The sequence below is a fragment of the Oncorhynchus nerka genome, linkage group LG21, assembly GCF_034236695.1.
Source record: "Oncorhynchus nerka isolate Pitt River linkage group LG21, Oner_Uvic_2.0, whole genome shotgun sequence".
In the NCBI taxonomy this organism is placed as follows: Eukaryota; Metazoa; Chordata; class Actinopteri; order Salmoniformes; family Salmonidae; genus Oncorhynchus; species Oncorhynchus nerka.
The window spans coordinates 9,851,916-9,870,336 of NC_088416.1; the positions used below are offsets into that span (position 1 = coordinate 9,851,916).

The following is an 18,421-nucleotide window of genomic DNA, read 5'->3' on the forward strand; positions in this document are numbered from 1 at the left end:
ACCAGCCTATAGCATGTCGTTGTGATCATTGCTGTTAGCATGACTGGCTAAGTGGCTATGTAAAAAGACACTCGTCTTTTGTTCTTGTTGCTGCAGTTGTTAGCGTTGTGGCCCTCATTGTTGTCACGGTTGTTGTTTGCGTTGTTATCTCTGCCGTTACTGTGGTCTCTTGGTTGTTGTTAGCTAGCATGACATCGTTTCGGTCAGTGGTGTTATTGTTGGCACTTAGCATTGTTAGCATTGCTATATCTGCTGTCACTGTGGTCTCTTGGTTGTTGTTAGCTAGCATGACATCGTTTCGGTCAGTGGTGTTATTGTTGGCACTTAGCATTGTTAGCATTGCTACATCTGCTGTCACTGTGGTCTCTTGGTTGTTGTTAGCTAGCATGACATCGTTTCGGTCAGTGGTGTTATTGTTGGCACTTAGCATTGTTAGCATTGCTATATCTGCTGTCACTGTGGTCTCTTGGTTGTTGTTCACGCTGTCAGCTAGCATTACATCGTGTCGGTCAGTGGTGGTGTTGTCCCCTGGTCCAGGGTTTATGACAGAGCCGGTGAACTCAACACAGGGCCCTAATATTACAATGTTATTAGACAGAGAAATGGAGGGGTGGGGAGTAGTCACAAGACACACCGACACTTCCGTACTAGGACAGAGCCGAGTGTGGAGTGTGTGTGAAAAGAGAGAAAATGTACACGTGTTAAACAGTAGCGTGACGTGTGCGAGTAATCAGAGGATGTAAATCAACAGTGCGCCATGCGTGTGTGTGTGTGTGTGTGTCGCACCTGCGAGAGAGTGCGTGTGTGGGACTGTGTATCCTGGACCTGTGTAGCACTTTAACTCGTCACATGAGACCACACCGCAGATAAGAACACTTGGAATTCCTGTACTGATATGACTCCAACCAAATTGTCAACATATTAGACACAGACATAAAAAACACCCACGCTCACAATACTGCCCTGATGCTTATAGAGAGCCGTGCTAGACTGAATCTACGGTTCATGCCTTCTCGTAAGGAAAGAGTGATTCTAATAAACAGATTACACAGCACAGCTCGACATGATGCCTCTGCCACGATGGCACCACGCAGCGGAGGGGATCAATTGCAACGATGGGGCGGTGTGAAGTTGAATTCAACCCTGCTAATAGCACATTGCACAGTGGGAGCCTGGCTGAGCGAGTGTGTGTGTGTGTGTGTTAGTTGCACAGTATGTGTGTTTGAGTGTGTGTAAAAATACAGTGAATTGCAGTTTCTTCACTGGTCAGGATTTGGTTGATGGATAATACAGTAGCACATTTCCAGGGTTCTTACCTTGATGGTCAACTGAGGGTTTGGAGGCGCCAAGGATTCTGGGAGTGGCCACGCCCATGTCCAGCTCTGTCAGGGTCAGCTCGTTCATGAAGTAGGGGAGCTGGGGGAGAAAGAAACAGTCAAGTAGATGACACACACACAAAGGATCTGCAGCTGCAGGTGTATAGTAAGTGCAAGTTAGAGGTTGATGGTAACAAGCCACTCATTCTACATCTCCCAGTCATTCTCATCTGGCACAAAGGCCCCTATCGACTCCCTCACGTCGGCTAGCTGAGACAACAAGACTAACAGCCAACATCACCACACGACATTGGGAATAGGACCAGACGAAGGGCTATCGTGGGGCTAGTAACAACCCCAAAGATGAAACATGGGGGGATAATCGAAGGACCAGGATACAAAACACACACAGAGAGACACAGAGAGACAGAGACAGAGAGAAAAATGAGGTTCTCTCTCTGAGCCCAGTGTGGAGTCCTGTGGCGGGGCTGCACAGCGGAAGTGGCTGACATTTAGAGAGTGTGTGTGTGTGTGTGTGTGTGTGTCCGTTCCTGCAGTCGTAAGGATCCACTGAGAGGCATGAGTCCCCTAGTCTCTTTTTATTTGTGTTTTCTCTATATTTAGGAATGCATGGCTCCTCTCTCTCTACCCCTCTTCCCTCCTTCTGAGCCAAATAAACCTCATCTTCTTCATCCCTTTTTTGTGTGTCCTTTGATCTGCTCTGTTGAACATATGCAGCTCAGTGGTAACAGAATACAGTACAGATACAACAGTGTAAGAATGCTCTTTTAAACACACAAGCCCTTTGTCACAACAGGGTCATAGGTGAGAGAAGAGAGGTCAAAGGCCACCCACCCGGATCTTGCTGAGTTTCATCTGGATCTTCTTGGAGACCACGTCAGCCCAGTAGGGCTCGCCCAGGAAGTCCCATGCCACGCGGCCAATCGCAGAGTTCACCCAGGCAACAGGCTCCTCCTCCCCCAGCAAAACGACAGGGTCAAAGCTGCTGCTGCTCTGCAACTGGTAGGCGGGTACACAAGAAGTGAGATAAATACTAACTTAAGCACAACTGTGTACTGTAATTAGATTTATTTACAGAAATGATGTATAACAACAGAGTATAGTACACAGTTGTGAGAAATGAGAGGGGGTTGAAGGTATACCTTGTTGCCCGACCCAGGGCTACTCTGTGGACTCTGGACTACGGGACTAGTGGCAGCGATGGGCGTGGCAGTGCCAGTCTCGGGGGGCACCAGGGTGGCCATGTAGACACTGTAGTCCAGTAGGGACTTGGCTGCTATGCCTGCTGTTGAGTCCCTGGTCCTTGGCTGAGACGCTAGCACCTCGTCCAGACTGCTCCGGCTGCTGCTGCGGCTGCGGGAGCTCAAGGCTGCCACAGGGGTCAAAGATCAACAAGATATTAGTACGATGCAGCTGGATCAATATATTGCATGTGCATTATGAAATACAAATGCAGTCTTGCACTTCCCTCAGTCGCTTTCACATTGTCACACTATATTTGTGCAAGCATGCTAGCGCCAGACATGTTGAGTCAAGCGATAACTTCCTGTAAATAACTAGTACGGAAGAATGTGTGTGTTAGTGTGTGTGTTGGTCCGTGAGTGAGTGTGTGGCACCTGGATCCATCCACTCACCAGTCTTACACCCCTGCAGACCAGTGACTCTCTTCATCCCTGTCTTGGGGGGCTTGGAGGCCAACAGGATCCTCCGGTGCCACTCCTCCTTCTCCCTCCCCGTCCGACCAAACAGGTACAGGGTCAGTTCAGGACCACCGGACCTTTTGGCCTCCTCAGTCCCCACGGTCGCCTCTCCTGTGGCCGTGGTTCTCTCGTGTGTGGTTTCGCTGTGGTCGCCCTCTGCCTTGGACATGAAGTCGTCCTGCTTGGCCAGCTCGATGCGGATAGGGTACTTCTTGTTCCACACACGCTTCCTGGCCAGACTCTGGGGCACCAGATAGATCTAGAGAGGGAATAGAATGTTTGATTGAGTTGAGTGTGTCTGTGTGGGTCTAATGGGAACATAAAATTAAGTGGAGCTGTAGTGGATATTTTAAGTTAACAATGCAGAGAGACAAGATCAAACACCAATCAGTATATTAACATTATTAAAACCTCTCTAGGGTACGTGGGACGGTAGCGTCCCACCTGTCAACAGCCAGTGAAGCTGCAGGGTGCCAAATTCAAAACAGAAATCCCATAATTAAAATTCCTCAAACATAAATGTATTTTACACCATTTTAAAGATACACTTGTTGTAAATCCAGCCACATTGTCCGATTTCAAAAAGCCTTTACGACGAAAGCAAACCAAACGATTATGTTAGGTCAGAGCCAAGTCACAGAAAAACACAGCCATTTTTCCAGCAAAAGAGAGGAGTCACAAAAAGCAGAAATATAGATCAAATCAATCACTAACCTTTGATGATCTTCATCAGATGACACGCATAGGACTTCATGTTAAACAATACTTATGTTTTGTTCGGTAAAGTTCATATTTATATCCAAAAATCTGAGTTTACATTGGTTTACATTGGCGCATTATGTTCAGTAGTTCCAAAACATCCGGTGATTTTGTAGAGCCACATCATTCTACAGAAATACTCATAAAAATACATTGCTAAAAAATACAAGTGTTATGCATGGAATTTTAGATCCACTTCTCCTTAATGCAACCGCTGTGTCAACTTTACGGAAAAAGCAAACCATGCAATAACCGAGTACAGCGCTCAGACGACAAATCAAGCCAAACAGATATCTGTCATGTTGGAGTCAACAGAAGTCAGAAATGGCATTATAAATATTCACTTACCTTTGATGATCTTCATCAGAATGCACTCCCAGGAATCCCAGTTCCACAATAAATGTTTGTTTTGTTCAATAATATCCATCATTTATGTCCAAATAGCTTCTTTTGTTAGCGCGTTTGGTAAACAAATACAAACTCACAAAGCGTGTTCACTAGGAGCAGACGAAAAGTCCAAAAGTTCCGTTACAGTCCGTAAAAACATGTCAAATGATGTATAGAATCAATCTTTAGGATGTTTTTAACATAAATCTTCAATAATGTTCCAACCCGGAGAATTCCTTTGTCTGTAGAAAAGCAATGAAACGCAAGCTAACTATCACGTGAGCGCGCAAGACTGAGCTCGTGGCTGCTGGCAGACCTCTGACTCATTCATTTACATTACATTTAAGTCATTTAGCAGAGCGACTTACAAATTGGTGCATTCACCTTATGACATCCAGTGGAACAGTAGTGCATCTAAATCTTTTAAGGGGGGGGGGGGGGGTGAGAGGGATTACTTTATCCTATCCTAGGTATTCCTTAAAGAGGTGGGGTTTCAGGTGTCTCCGGAAGGTGGTGATTGACTCCGCTGTCCTGGCTGTTCTTCCCCTCTCAATCAGCCCCATTTCACAGTAGAAGCATCAAACAAGGTTCTAAAGACTGTTGACATCTAGTGGATGCCTTAGGAAGTGCAAGATGACCCCATAGACACTGTATTCGATAGGGCAAGAGTTGAAAAACTACAAACCTCAGATTTCCCACTTCCTGGTTGGATTTATTTCTCAGGTTTTTGCCTGCCATATGAGTTCTGTTATACTCACAGACACCATTCAAAGAGTTTTAGAAACTTCAGAGTGTTTTCTGTCCAAATCTACTAATTATATGCATATTACTTTTTTATTTCTTATTTTTTTATGGCTGAGTAGCAGGCAGTGTAATTTGGGTACGCTTTTTATCCAAAATTCCCAATGCTGCCCCCTACCCAAGAGAAGTTAAAAACGTATCGATAAAGGGATCTGGTCTCACCACCCACAAAGTGAATAGAGTGAGAGTCCACTGAGTGGATTGAGCCTCTGGGTTATATACTATATAAGCGCAACATCAGAGATGACGTACAATGGTTCCGGACACCAACCCCACACATCCTGTGCCAGACCTTGGCCCCAAATGCAAAGATCTTGTTGTTTTGTTCAGTACTAAGAACATTTGCTGTTACTTCGTCTCCACCTTGCTAAAAAGGGGTCGAGGGGAGAGAACAATATCCCCCAAGGCCCCAAGGAGGGGGTGACTGACACACAGACATTGTTGAGACAAGTGATTGGTTCCCCATTACTCACGCTGTCCCCTGGGGCGGTTAGAGCGGTGGGCCAGTAACTGAAAGGTTGCTGGATCAAATCCCCAAGCTGACAAGGTAAAAATCTGTCGTTCTGCCTGCGAATAAGACAGTTAACCCAATGTCCCCAGTAGGCCATCATTGTAAATAAGAATTTGTTCTTAACTGAATATCATAGTTAAATAAAAAAAATCCCTTCACATGGTTTGCAACAGGTAAAGACACATATTCACATATGGAAACAATGTTCCCTTCTGACCTCCTTTGCCTTATTCTCTTTTTGATATTGTTTTTAAATGCACCCACCTTGCTGTCAGTGAGGTCGTAGATCTTCTGGCTGATATAGGTGACGTCGGGCTTGGGTTCGTTATGGGTGGCCCGCCGGGCGATGTTGCGGTTGGGTGTGGACAGGCGCAGGATGGAGCCCTCCAGTCTCACATACACAGAGTGGGTCAGAGTGGCGTGATATGTCTCCGGGTCGTAGTTCACTATCTCGTTCATCCAGCCCTGCAGGGGGAGATAGAGAAATCAGTCAGGTCAATCAACCCGACAAACCAGTGGAACAATCAACCAATGACACATTAAACCAATCAATCAATTAACACATCTACTTTGTATGGCGCAATACAATTATTTGTACAGTAGACTATACAGTGCATTCGTTAAGTATTAAGACCACTTGACTTTTTGAAAACATTTCGTTAGGTTACAGCCGTAAATTTCTAAAATTGATTAAATTGTTTTTAGCCTCATTTTTCTACACACGATACCCCATAATGACAAAGCAAAAATAGGTTTTTAGAAATGTTACTAAAAGTATAAAAACTGAAATATCACATTAAGATACAGTACCAGACAAAAAGTTGACACACCTACTCATTCCAGGGTTTTTCTTTATTTTTACTATGTTCTACATTTTAGTATAATAGTGAAGACATGAACACACATATGGAATCATGTAGGAACCAAAAAGTGTTAAATCAAAATGTAATATTTGAGATTCTTCAAAGTAGCCACCCTTTGCCTTGATGACAGCATTGCACACACCTGGCATCCTCTCAAACAGCTTTATGACGTAGTCACCTGGAATGCATTTCAATGAATAGGTGTGCCTTGTTAAAAGTTCATTTGTGGAATTTCTATCCTTCTTAATGCATTTGAGTCAAGCAGTTGTGTTGTGACAAGGCAGGGGTGGTATACAGAACCTACTTGGTAAAAGAACAGGTCAAATAAGCAAAGAGAATAGACAGTCCATCATAACTTTAACTTTTTATGGCTGCAGGGGCAGTATGAGTAGCTTGGATGAAAAGGTGCCCATTGTAAACGGCCAGCTCCTCAGTCTCAGTTGCTAATATATGCATATTATTATTAGTATTGGATAGAAAACACTAAAGTTTCCAAAACCGTCAAAATATTGTCTGTGAGTATAACAGAACTGATATTGCAGACGAAACCCTGAGGAAAATCAAAGCAGGAAGTGGCTTCTATTTTGAAAACTCCATGTTCCATAGCATCCCTTTGCTCCATTTAAAGGGATATGAACCCGATTCCTTTTCCTATCGCTTCCTCAAAGTGTCAGTATTCAGACATAGTTTCATGCTTTTATTTTGAAAAATGAGCCAGAACGTACATCGCGTTAAGTGGTCACATGAGTTTTGCTTGCGCAACAGAATTTGGACAGCCATGGTTTTCCCCTCTCTTATTGTGAAAGACATTTGCGGTTGATATATTATCGATTATATGTTTTAAAAACAACCTGAGGATTGACGATAAAAAACGTTTGACATGTTTCTGTGGACATAATGGAAACTATTTGGAATTTTTGTATGCATTGTCGTGACAGGTGGATTAACAAAAGGCTAAATTGTGTTTTCCTATAGCTATGCTATTCAGCAGTTGTTGATGACACTTATCCCGATATCAGGATTGGAGCCATAACAAGTTAAGACATGGTCAGTCAATCCGGAACATTTCAAGAACTTTTCAAGTTTCTTCAAGTGCAGCCGTAAAAACCATCAAGCGCTATTATGAAAGTGGCTCTCATGATGACCGCCACAGGAAAGGAAGACCCAGCGTTATCTCTGCAGTTATTTGCGCTGCAGAGGACAAGTTCGTTAGAGTTACCAGCCTCAGAAATCGGCAATTAAATGTACCTCAAATTGCAGCCCAAATGAATTCTTCACTGAGTTCAAGTAACAGACACATGAACTGTTCAGAGGAGACTGCATGAATCAGGCCTTCATGATAGAATTGCTGCAAAGAAACCACTACTAAAGGACATAAATAATAAAATGACTTGCTTTGGCCAAGAAACCTGAGCAATGGACATTAGACCAGTGGAAATCTGTCCTTTGGTCCGATGTGTCCAAATTTGAGATTTTTGGTTCCAATCGCCGTGTCTTTGTGAGACGCAGAGTAGGTGAACAGATGATCTCTGCATGTGTGGTTCCCACCATGAAGCATAGAGGAGGTATGATGGTGCTTTGCTGGTGACACTGTCTGTGGTTTATTTAGATTTTTAAAAAAGGTTCACTTAACCAGCATTGCTACCACAGCATTCTGCAGCGATACACCATCCCATCTGGTTTTCACTCTTAGTGGGACTGTCATTTGTTTTTCAACAGGACAATGACCCAAAACACACCTCCTGGCTGTATAAGGGCTGTTTGACCAAGAAGGAGATTGACTGCTGCGTCAGGTGACTTTCCACCATAATCACCCAACCTCAACCCAATTGAGATCGTTTGGGATGAGTTGGACCGCAGAGTGAAGGAAAAGCAGTCAACAAGTGCTCAGCAGATGTGGGAACTCCTAAAACAGTTGGAAAAGCTTTCCTCGTGAAGCTAGTTGAGAGTATGCCAAGAGTGTGCAAAGCTGTCATCAAGGCAAAGGTTGGCTACTTTGAAGAATCTAAAATATTTTTGATTTGTTTAACACTTTGTTGGTTATGACATGATGCCATCTGTGTTACTTCATTGTTTGATGTCTTCACTATTATTCTACAATGTAGAAAATAGTAAAAATAAAGAAAACCCTTGCTTGAGTAGGTGTGTCCAAACTTTTGACTGGTACTGTAAGTATTCAGACCCTTTACTCATACTTTGTTGAAGCACCTCTGGCAGCGATTAAAGCCTTGAGTCTTCTTGGGTATGCCGCTACAAACTTGGCACACATTTGGCGAGTTTCTCCCTTTCTCTCTGCAGATTGTCTCAAGCTCTATCAGGTTGGAAGGGGAGTGTCGCTGCACAGCTATTTTCGGGTCTCTCCAGAGATATTCGACCGGGTTCAAGTCCAGGCTCTGGCTAGTCCACTCAAGGACATTCAGAGACTTGTCCCGAAGCCACTCCTCTGTTGTCTTAGCTGTGTGCTTTGGGTTATTGTCCTGCTGGAAGGTGAACCTTTTCCTCAGTCTGAGGTTCTGAGCGCTCTAGAGCAGGTTTTCATCAAGGCTCTCTCAAGGTACTTTTCTCCGTTCATCTTTCTCTTGATCCTGACTAGTCTCCCAGTCCTTGCCACTGAAAAACATCCCCACAGCATGTTGTTGGCCCCGCCATGCTTCACTATCGGGATGGTGCCAGGTTTCCTGCAGACATGACGCCTGGCATTCGAGGCCAAAGTGTTCAATCTTGGTTTCATCAGACCAGAGAATCTTGTTTCTCATGGTCAGAGTCCTTTGGGTGCCTTTTGGCAAATGCCAAACGGGCTTTCATGTGCCTTTTACTGAGGAGTGGCTTCCGTCTGGCCCCTCTACCATAAAGGCCTGACTGGTGGAGTGCTGCAGAGATGGTTGTCCTTCTGGAAGGTTCTCCCATCTCCACAGAGGAACTCTGGAGCTCTGTCAGTGACCATCAGGTTCTTGGTCACGTCCCTGACCAAGGCCCCTTTCCCCCAATTGCTCAGTTTCCCTGGGCGGCCAGCTCTAGAAAGAGTCTCGGTGGTTCCAAACTTCTTCCCATTAAGAATGATTGAGGCCAGTGTGTTCTTGGGGACCTTCAATGCTTCAGATTTTTTTTTTTGTGCACTTCCCAAGATCTGTACCTTGACATAATCCTGTTGTGGAGCTCTAAGGACAATTCCTTCAGCCTCATAGTTTGGTTTTTGCTCTGACATGCACTGTCAACTATGGGACCTTATATAGACAGGTGTGTGCCTTTCCAAATCAAGTCCAATCAATTTAAATGTACCACAGGTGGTCTCCCATCAAGTTGTAGAAACATCTCAAGGATGATCAATGGAAACAGGATGCACCTGAGCTCAATTTCAAGTCTGTTTTTATAAATTTTTAATACATTTACAAAAATGCACCAAAAACTTTTTGCTTTGTCATTATGGGGTATTGTGTGTAGACTGATGAGAAAAATTGATAATTTTATCAATTTTAGAATTAGGCTGTAAGGTAGCAAAATGAGTAAAAAGTCAAGGGGTCTGAATACGTTCCGAATGCACTGTATGAACATTCTGTACTGCTGAACCCTTCCGAAAAGACACTACAATGATTTTAGGCACCTGGCAAAGCAAATTAATGTTAAATGCATGAACATCTGATTCCGTCTATGTATAGAAACTAGAGGTCGACCCATTAATCGGAATGGCCGATTTCAAGTTTTCATAACAATCGGAAATCTGTATTTTTGGGCGCCGATTTTTTAATTTATTTACACCTTTATTTAAATCTTTATTTAACTAGGCAAGTCAGTTAAGAACACGTTCTTATTTTCAATGACGGCCTAGGAACGGTGGGTTAACTGCCTCGTTCAGGGGCAGAAAGACAGATTTTCACCTTGTCAGCTCGGGGGATCCAATCTTGCAACCTTACAGTTAACTAGTCCAACGCAATAACGACATGCCTCTCTCTCGTTGCACTCCACAAAGAGACTGCCTGTTACGCAAATGCAGTAAGCCAAGGTAAGTTGCTAGCTAGCATTAATTTTCTTAAAAAAAAAAAACTATCAATCATAATCACTAGTTAACTACACATGGTTGATGATATTACTAGATATTATCTAGCGTGTCCTGTGTTGCATATAATCTGACTGAGCATACAAGCATACAAGTATCTAAGTATCTGACGTGAGCGGTGGTAGGCAGAAGCAGGCGTGTAAACATGAATTCAAAAAGCACTTTTGTGCGTTTGCCAGCAGCTCTTCGTTGTGCGTCAAGCATTGCGCTGTTTATGATTTCAAACCTATCAACTCCCGAGATGAGGCTGGTGTGACCTAAGTGAAACGGCTGGCTAGTTAGTGCGCGCTAATAGCGTTTTAAACTTCACTCGCTCTGAGCCTTGGGGTGGTTGTTTCCCTTGCTCTGCATGGGTAACGCTGCTTCGATGTGGTGGCTGTTGTTATTGTGTTGCTGGTTCGAGCCCAGGGAGGAGCGAGGAGAGGGACGGAAGCTATACTGCTACATTGGCAATACTAAAGTGCCTATAAGAACATCCAATAGTCAAAGGTCAATGAAATACAAATGGTATAGAGGGAAATAGTCCTATAATAACTACAACCTAAAACTTCTTACCTGGGAATATTGAAGACTCATGTTAAAAGGAACCACCAGCTTTCATATGTTATCATGTTCTGAGCAAGGAACTTAAACGTTAGCTTTTGTACATAGCACATATTGCACTTTTACGTTCTTCTCCAACACTTTGTTTTTGCATTATTTAAACCAAATTGAACATGTTTCATTATCTACTTGAGGCCAAATTGATTTTATTGATGTATTATATTAAGTTAAAGTAAGTGTTCATTCAGTATTGTTGTAATTGTCATTATTACAAATACATTTTTAAAATTATTTTTATTATTATTATTTAAAAAATAAAAATACATTTAATAGAAACTAAATCACAATCAGTTTGTCAAAATTGAGATCACAACTCCTGTGTTGATAAAAATGGTCAAGAACAGATGGATCAGAAGGATTTGGTAATGCTTATAGTAGGCTGTTGCGCAAGTATGATGCATGTCTTGCCAATAGACCGGAGTCAATAATTTCATTGTCTCCGTCTTACCAGATAGCCTTTCAGCTCCTTTCCTGGGTTTGTTTGCATTCTCATTTCAATTTATAAACAGGCAATGTGTATTAAAACGAAAAACCAGTCTATTTGTGAACTAGGGCGCCCCATGTGTGTAGTTAGACCAAAATGATGTAGTGGGTGGGTCAAAAAGTCATCATTTGTTTTTGAAAAATAGCTTCCAAACATATTTGGTGTTGAGGTCAATTATAAAACTTTATGGTAGAAAATTAACTGCTGATTTATCTAGCTGTATTTTTCTCCTAAATTACTCATGCAGGCTTAGACTGCATCCTGTGTGTGCGTCTTCGATTGTCACTGCTACCGACAGCTTCATTAAACTACTAGGCCTAATCAAATCTAAAGGGGTGGAAATCAAGTCGGTCTAAATCCCTAGACGTGCCCTATGCCACAGACGGGACCAGTAACGTCTCAAATGCTTAACCTTCAAAGAACGATGATGCCGTCACAGATTCAAACACACAACAATCCACGACTTGACCTCAACCCTGATGGTCTGCACTGTGGGTTAGGTATAGTGATGATTGAAACTGGTTGCTCCTAGTGGCTATCATCACTTTTACCACCAGTGTATTGTCCACGTTCTTTAATTCCAACGTGTAGAGAAATATTGCACCACTGGTTTAGCCTTGAACCACTAATAAAAATCCTCATCCAACAGCAGTAGATTGAAGATGATAGTAGAATCGCGACAGCAGTCATCTAGTAACGTGCTGCCTCCTCGTCGGCTGAGTCTGAAGTAGTGCACTATGTTAGAGAATAGGGTGCCATTTAGGATGCAACCCCAGTCTCATCTCGTCCCTTCCTCTTCGCAGAGATCAAGACGGCCCCTAGAGCTTTGCCACCACAGACACACAAGTCTCCTGCAGGAAACTTGATATAGGCCTAGATGTGCTGGTTCTATTGCTCCCACAGCTAGATATGAAGAGGGAGATGGGAGAGAGAGAGATAATGACAGAAATAAAGACAGAAAAAAGAGAGAGAAGGAGACAGAGAGAGAGAGAGAGGGCATGCGAGGGAATAAGAGAATGAGGGGAGAGAGACAGAAGACACTTGTCACCAAATTGTCATATTATAGCCCTGAACAAAGCCTATCCCCTTTGTGTCCATAACGCCACCATTCACTGTCCTTTTGACTGACAAGGCCAAGCCCAGGACAGTAAAGCCTGACAGTTAATGTGTTTGTGTGCTGTGCTGCCTGCTGGTGATGTTATCATCAGCTTTCCAATATGTGGGGGTCAAACAAGACCGTGAACCCTCTCCATTATACTGTGACTGACCGACTGGCTTTCGTTGGCAGTCCAGAGGTGACATTATTTGGAAGGAGGGCCACGGGGTGACCACTCTTCCACAGGGTCTACTACTGCCTGGCAAGCCATGGAGGGCATTAGCAGTGAAGAGAAAGTAGGCTAACAGGCTTTGAGTATGATATACAGCCACAGTGGCTATGGTCTGTCTGATCCATTTGAGTGCTAATGCTGCTAAATGCACAGCTGGCTTCCCTCAGGTAATTTATTGTCTATTAGCGCTAACAATGGAGGATGAGGTATATTTGCCTCGGAGCCTCACTCTTTTGTTCCCTCTGACATCAAAGCGGTGAAAGAGTTGAAGCGTGGACGATCTCATTTACTGCTCAAATAGGCGTATTTCTTCTCTGAATGGCACTTTATGTGGGCTGTCACAACAGTCGTCTATATTTGTCTAGAGGCGAGACTAGTCAGGAGACTAGAAGATAATATAAGAGGCTGTGACGGGATGCTAGCAGATACTCAGACTTCAAGTCATTGCGCTAACACTAGTTAGAGGTAGTTTTGCGAACCAATGCTAACTTTCTTCATACTGGACACGGAGACATATAAATGGTATCCACTAGTTCATCTGACTCTAGGAAAGTAGATACAAGACCTCATTGCTAAAATCCTAGAGTATGCCTTTAAGCCAGTCACGGATCATGATGGGTGCTGAAACGTTGTACAGGTAACTGCCAAAATAAAGGAAACTTGAGTAAATGAGGGATAAAGTATATTTAAAGCAGATGCTGCCAACACAGGTGAGGTAATTAAGAAATGAACATCCCGTCATGCTTAGTGTCACATATAAAAATCCCCTTTTGCCCATTATTTTGGCTACAATATCTATAAGAGATCTCAGTGACTTTGAAACGAGGGGGTTTAGTGGCGCATAGGGTGTGTGTGTGCGTCTGCGTGCGTCTCAGTCAGCAGATCTCAACCCAATTGAACACTTATGAAAGATTCTGGAGCGCCGCCCGAGATGGCATTTTCCACCACCACCAATAAAACACAAAATTATGGAATTTCTGTTGCATCCCTCCAATAGAGTTGCAGACTCGTGTAGAATCAATGCCAAGGTGCATTGAAGCTGTTCTGGCGGCTCATGCTGGCCCAACACCCTATTAAGACACTTTGGTGGCGTTTCCATTAGTTTGGCAGTTACATGAAGGTGATCAGTCAGTAATAAAAGAGACCTGATCTAGACCTACTTCGTGGTGCCCTTACAATTCATTCTCTACAAGGCTTGCACAATTCCCAAAGTTCACAGGTTTTGAAGAAGTCACCAGCTGGGACTTCTGAAGAATCTGAGAACATTGGACATTTTTTAAGGTGCTTTTGTGAAAAGAGTATTGCACAGCAGGAGCTAAAATAATAATTAGGTGCAATTAAGACCAGGCTAAAAGATGGTCACCCCGGCTTCTTCTTAAAAAATATGTACAATGAACACCAACGGGATCAAGGCTAGCGAATTACAGGTCAACCTAGATCTCTAATGGCCGTCTAAAGCAGCTTTGCTCTGATAACACAAGTATTGGGAAAGTTCAACGTGATACCTTACCACAGCAGGTCTCATTGTTAACGAACAGAATTCTGGCCATTAGCTAAGTAATAATAACATGGTCTTATGAATCTTTCATTTTTGGGTGTGTGTTCAGCACCACTGCTTATTTGTGTGACCATAGATTTCCGCACATCTTCAGTTAATTGGTTTTACAGTGATTTCAAACCTCTCCTCAGTGATCCCCAGCATGTCCAATGAATTTGCTCTATTCCAGAGCTAGCACTACTGATTCCACTTCTCAACTAATCATTAGGCCCTTGTTTAGTGAATCAGGAGTGGTAGTTCTAGGGTACAACTAAATTGTGAAACATCTGGGGGTCCCTGAAGAGAGGTTAGAGAACCAATAGGTTAGAAGATCATGGAGTTGCTCACCTTGAAGATGCTTGGCTCTTTGATGCCCAGCTGGGTCATGTTCCTCAGCTTCCCCTGGTGTCTGGGATGTCTGGTGCGATTGCCAGAAGGCTTGGGTCCGGCCAACCACACCACAGCGATAGCTAGCATGAACCCTAGTCCCACTCCCAGCAGCATACCCCCAACGTAGGTGGGCAGGGGCAACACGAAGTACCCGTAGACCAGCGCTGTGATGATGATCAGGGTGTAGTGTGGAATGCTGGGTGGCAGATCTTCTCCCTCTGACTTGTCGTCACTGCATAGTTCCGGACTGCCACTAGGCGGCAGTCTGACTTGGTTACATGTATCGTCGGTTGTGTCTCCATAATCCCCCTCGATATCCTCAAAGTCCTCACTAGACAGGATACAGAAGTCCTCGTCCTCCAGCTTGGCCAGGGCTGACATGGAGCAATTGTCCAGGCTGAGAGAGGTGGAAGACATTTTAGGACTTCTGGTGTCAGAGGTGGGATTTGGAGAGCTGGCTCCGTTTCCGGTTCCCTCGGACTCCCACTCATCACCGGTTTCCTCCTTGATGCTGTAGTTGTTGTTGCTGCTCTCCGGTTGGCCGTTGTTGAGGGAGGCCAGGCAGGTGAGCTCCGAAGCACTGGACGAGAGCGCTTTGGACCGAAAGGCACTGCTGCCAATGCCTCCAGTCTTGTCCTCCATGATCTTATTGAACAGCTGGAGAGGCTCGTAGATGGCCTCGGAGAAACGGCGCTTAGTGTCCTCGATGCTCGCCTCCACGGACGCCTTAAAGAAGTTGCGGCTGTCTGGGGAGGTGAGCGTCGAGGAGGGGGCGGTCTTTGAGTCAGCCCCAGCAACGACAGCTCCTGGGGCACGGGACTGCGTGAACTGCTTGAAGAGGTGCAGGTTGAGGCGGGAGTCCGAGAGGCGGTAGGGCGAGGAGGAGGAGGAAGGGGGGGATTCCTGGGAGGTGTCAGAGGAGAGTGACTTGACCAGGGTTTTCATCGGGTGGCAGTGGCGCACGGAAGTGGGGGCAGCGGGGGAGATGGAGACATTTTCAGAAGGCTCAATGATGTCAGAGGATAGAGACTTGACCAGGCTGAAGAAAGGTTTGTCGCTAGACTTGGAGGAAGTGGATTTGGAGGTGGTGGCAGGGGAAGGAGAGGAGCTTTTCAGTTCAGAGGGTAACGTGGAGGTGATGGAGCTTTGAAGACCAGTTGAGGACAACATAGGCAGAACTGCAGCCTGAGCCTCAGAGTCCAACCCGGCTCCATCAAGGATCAGATCCTCGCTGGCCTCCAGGGCCGTCACAATGCCTGGGGGGTCCTTTATGGGTCCAGCAGGGGGAAGAGGAGAGGACACAACTGCCCCATAGAGCTCCTCCTCCTTCTCCTCCTCCTCCTCCTCGCCCAGGGGCGAGAAGTGGATGGTGATGGACTTCCGGGACAGCGAGCCCTGGACGTGGAGCTTGGGCATGGCTGGCGGCCGTGAGGCTGAGGGAGGAGGAGCTTCGGCGGTGTCTGCATGGCTACTGTGGCAGCTGGCCATCGCAGCGCTCCTGCTGGGTCACAGTCTAGGGAGATAGACAGGGAGAGGGCAAAGGTTACACACGTCCCCATACTGTATCATCATCAAACAAACTCCCAACTACAAAACAGAGTATATGGCGTTAAATGGGTAGATATTATCGACCACACACAGCCCTACGCAAATACAAACTCATGAACCTACACAAACAGGAGGGCAATGTCAGACATGTAGGCGATTTAGTCCACGATGTCCCCATAGTGTGTCATTATCGAACACCCTCAACTCAGCCAGAACAAAGAATGGGTTCAACAATGAGCATTAGACTGTTAAATCGAGGTTTGGAGGAGGAACCTACTCCAATAGCAGGACTAGAAGGCGTATCACTAAGCAATTAACAAAAAATTAATCAAGTCGAGTTACAGTAGCCGATTCCAATGAGAAGGCCCCTATAATATCCTGATTGAAAGCAGGGCCAAAACAATGAGGGGGAAATGAATTAAGTCCTTAAAGACTTCCCTGGCTGAGCTCTGTCCTTTGATAGGGGATCGAGTCCAACACAGCTCAAATCAAATCAAATTTTATTTATCACATACACATGGTTAGCAGATGTTAATGCGAGTGTAGCAAAATGCTTGTGCTTCTAGTTCCGACAATGCAGTAATAACCAACGAGTAATCTAACAATTCCACAACTATTACCTTATACACACACAAGTGTAAAGGGATAAAGAATATGTACATAAAGATATATGAATGAGTGATGGTACAGAACGGCATAGGCAAGATGCAGTAGATGGTATCGAGTACAGTATATACATATGAGATGAGTAATGTAGGGTATGTAAACATTATATTAAGTGGCATTGTTTAAAGTGGCTAGTGATAAAAAAAAAAATTACATCAATTTCCATTATTAAAGTGGCTGGAGTTGAGTCAGTATGTTGGCAGCAGCCACTCAATGTTGGTGGCTGTTTAACAGTCTGATGTCCTTGAGATAGAAGCTGTTTTTCAGTCTGTCGGTCCCTGCTTTGTTGCACCTGTACTGACCTCGCCTTCTGGATGATAGCGGGGTGAACAGGCAGTGGCTCGGATGGTTGTTGTCCTTGATGATCTTTATGGCCTTCCTGTGACATCGGGTGGTGTAGGTGCCCTGGAGGGCAGGTAGTTTGCCCCCGGTGATGCGTTGTGCAGACCTCACTACCTTCTGGAGAGCCTTACGGTTGTGGGCAGAGCAGTTGCCGTACCAGGCGGTGATACAGCCCGACAGGATGCTCTCGATTGTGCATCTGTAGAAGTTTGTGAGTGCTTTTGGTGACAAGACAAATTTCTTCAGCCTCCTGAGGTTGAAGAGGCGCTGCTGCGTCTTCTTCACAAAGCTGTTTCCTGAAGCCCACAATCATCTCCATTGTTTTGTTGATGTTGAGTGTGAGGTTATTTTCCTGACACCACACTCCGAGGGCCCTCACCTCCTCGTCGTTGTTGGTAATCAAGCCTACCACTGCAGTGTCGTCCGCAAACTTGATGATTGAGGCGTGCATGGCCACGCAGTTGTGGGTGAACAGGGAGTACAGGAGAGGGCTCAGAACGCACCCTTGTGGGGCCCCAGTGTTGAGGATCAGCGGGGTGGAGATGTTGTTACCTACCCTCACCACCTGGGGGGCGGCCCGTCAGGAAGTCCAGTACCCAGTTGCACAAGGCGGGGTCGAGACCCAGGGTCTAGAGCTTGATGACGAGTTTGGAGGGTACTTTGGTGTTAAATGCTGAGCTGTAGTCGTTGAACAGCATTCTAAACATAGGTATTCCTCTTGTTCAGATGGGTTAGGGCACTGTGCAGTGTGGTTGAGATTGCGTTGTCTGTGGACCTATTGGGGCGGTAAGCAAATTGGAGTGGGTCTAGGGTGTCAGGTAGGGTGGCGGTGATATGGTCCTTGACTAGTCTCTCAAAGCACTTCATGATGACGGAAGTGAGTGCTACGGGGCGGTAGTCGTTTAGCTCAGTTACCTTTGCTTTCTTGGGAACAGGAACAATGGTGGCCCTCTTGAAGCATGTGGGAACAGCAGACTGGGATAAGGATTGATTGAATATGTCTGTAAACACACCAGCCAGCTGGTCTGCGCATGCTCTGAGGACGTGGCTGGGGATGCCGTCTGGGCCAGCAGCCCTGCGAGGGTTAACACGTTTAAATGTTTTACTCACG

The 18,421-nt window shown here is 45.0% G+C and overlaps 1 protein-coding gene across 3 annotated transcripts in view; it reads right to left on the bottom strand.

The window, feature by feature from the left end:
- LOC115103828 (testis-expressed protein 2-like) overlaps nt 1-18,421 on the bottom strand; it is a 69,213-nt gene that overhangs the window by 23,222 nt on the left and 27,570 nt on the right. For all 3 annotated transcript variants that reach the window (XM_029624798.2, XM_029624797.2, XM_029624799.2), the window contains exons 3-8: nt 14,713-16,267; nt 5,760-5,960; nt 2,972-3,296; nt 2,480-2,706; nt 2,172-2,336; nt 1,317-1,416 (exon numbers count right to left, since the gene is read on the bottom strand). In XM_029624798.2, the coding sequence (XP_029480658.2) occupies nt 1,317-1,416; nt 2,172-2,336; nt 2,480-2,706; nt 2,972-3,296; nt 5,760-5,960; nt 14,713-16,242 (2,548 nt within the window). In that variant the 5' untranslated portion in view covers nt 16,243-16,267. The remainder of the gene's footprint in view (nt 1-1,316; nt 1,417-2,171; nt 2,337-2,479; nt 2,707-2,971; nt 3,297-5,759; nt 5,961-14,712; nt 16,268-18,421) is intronic.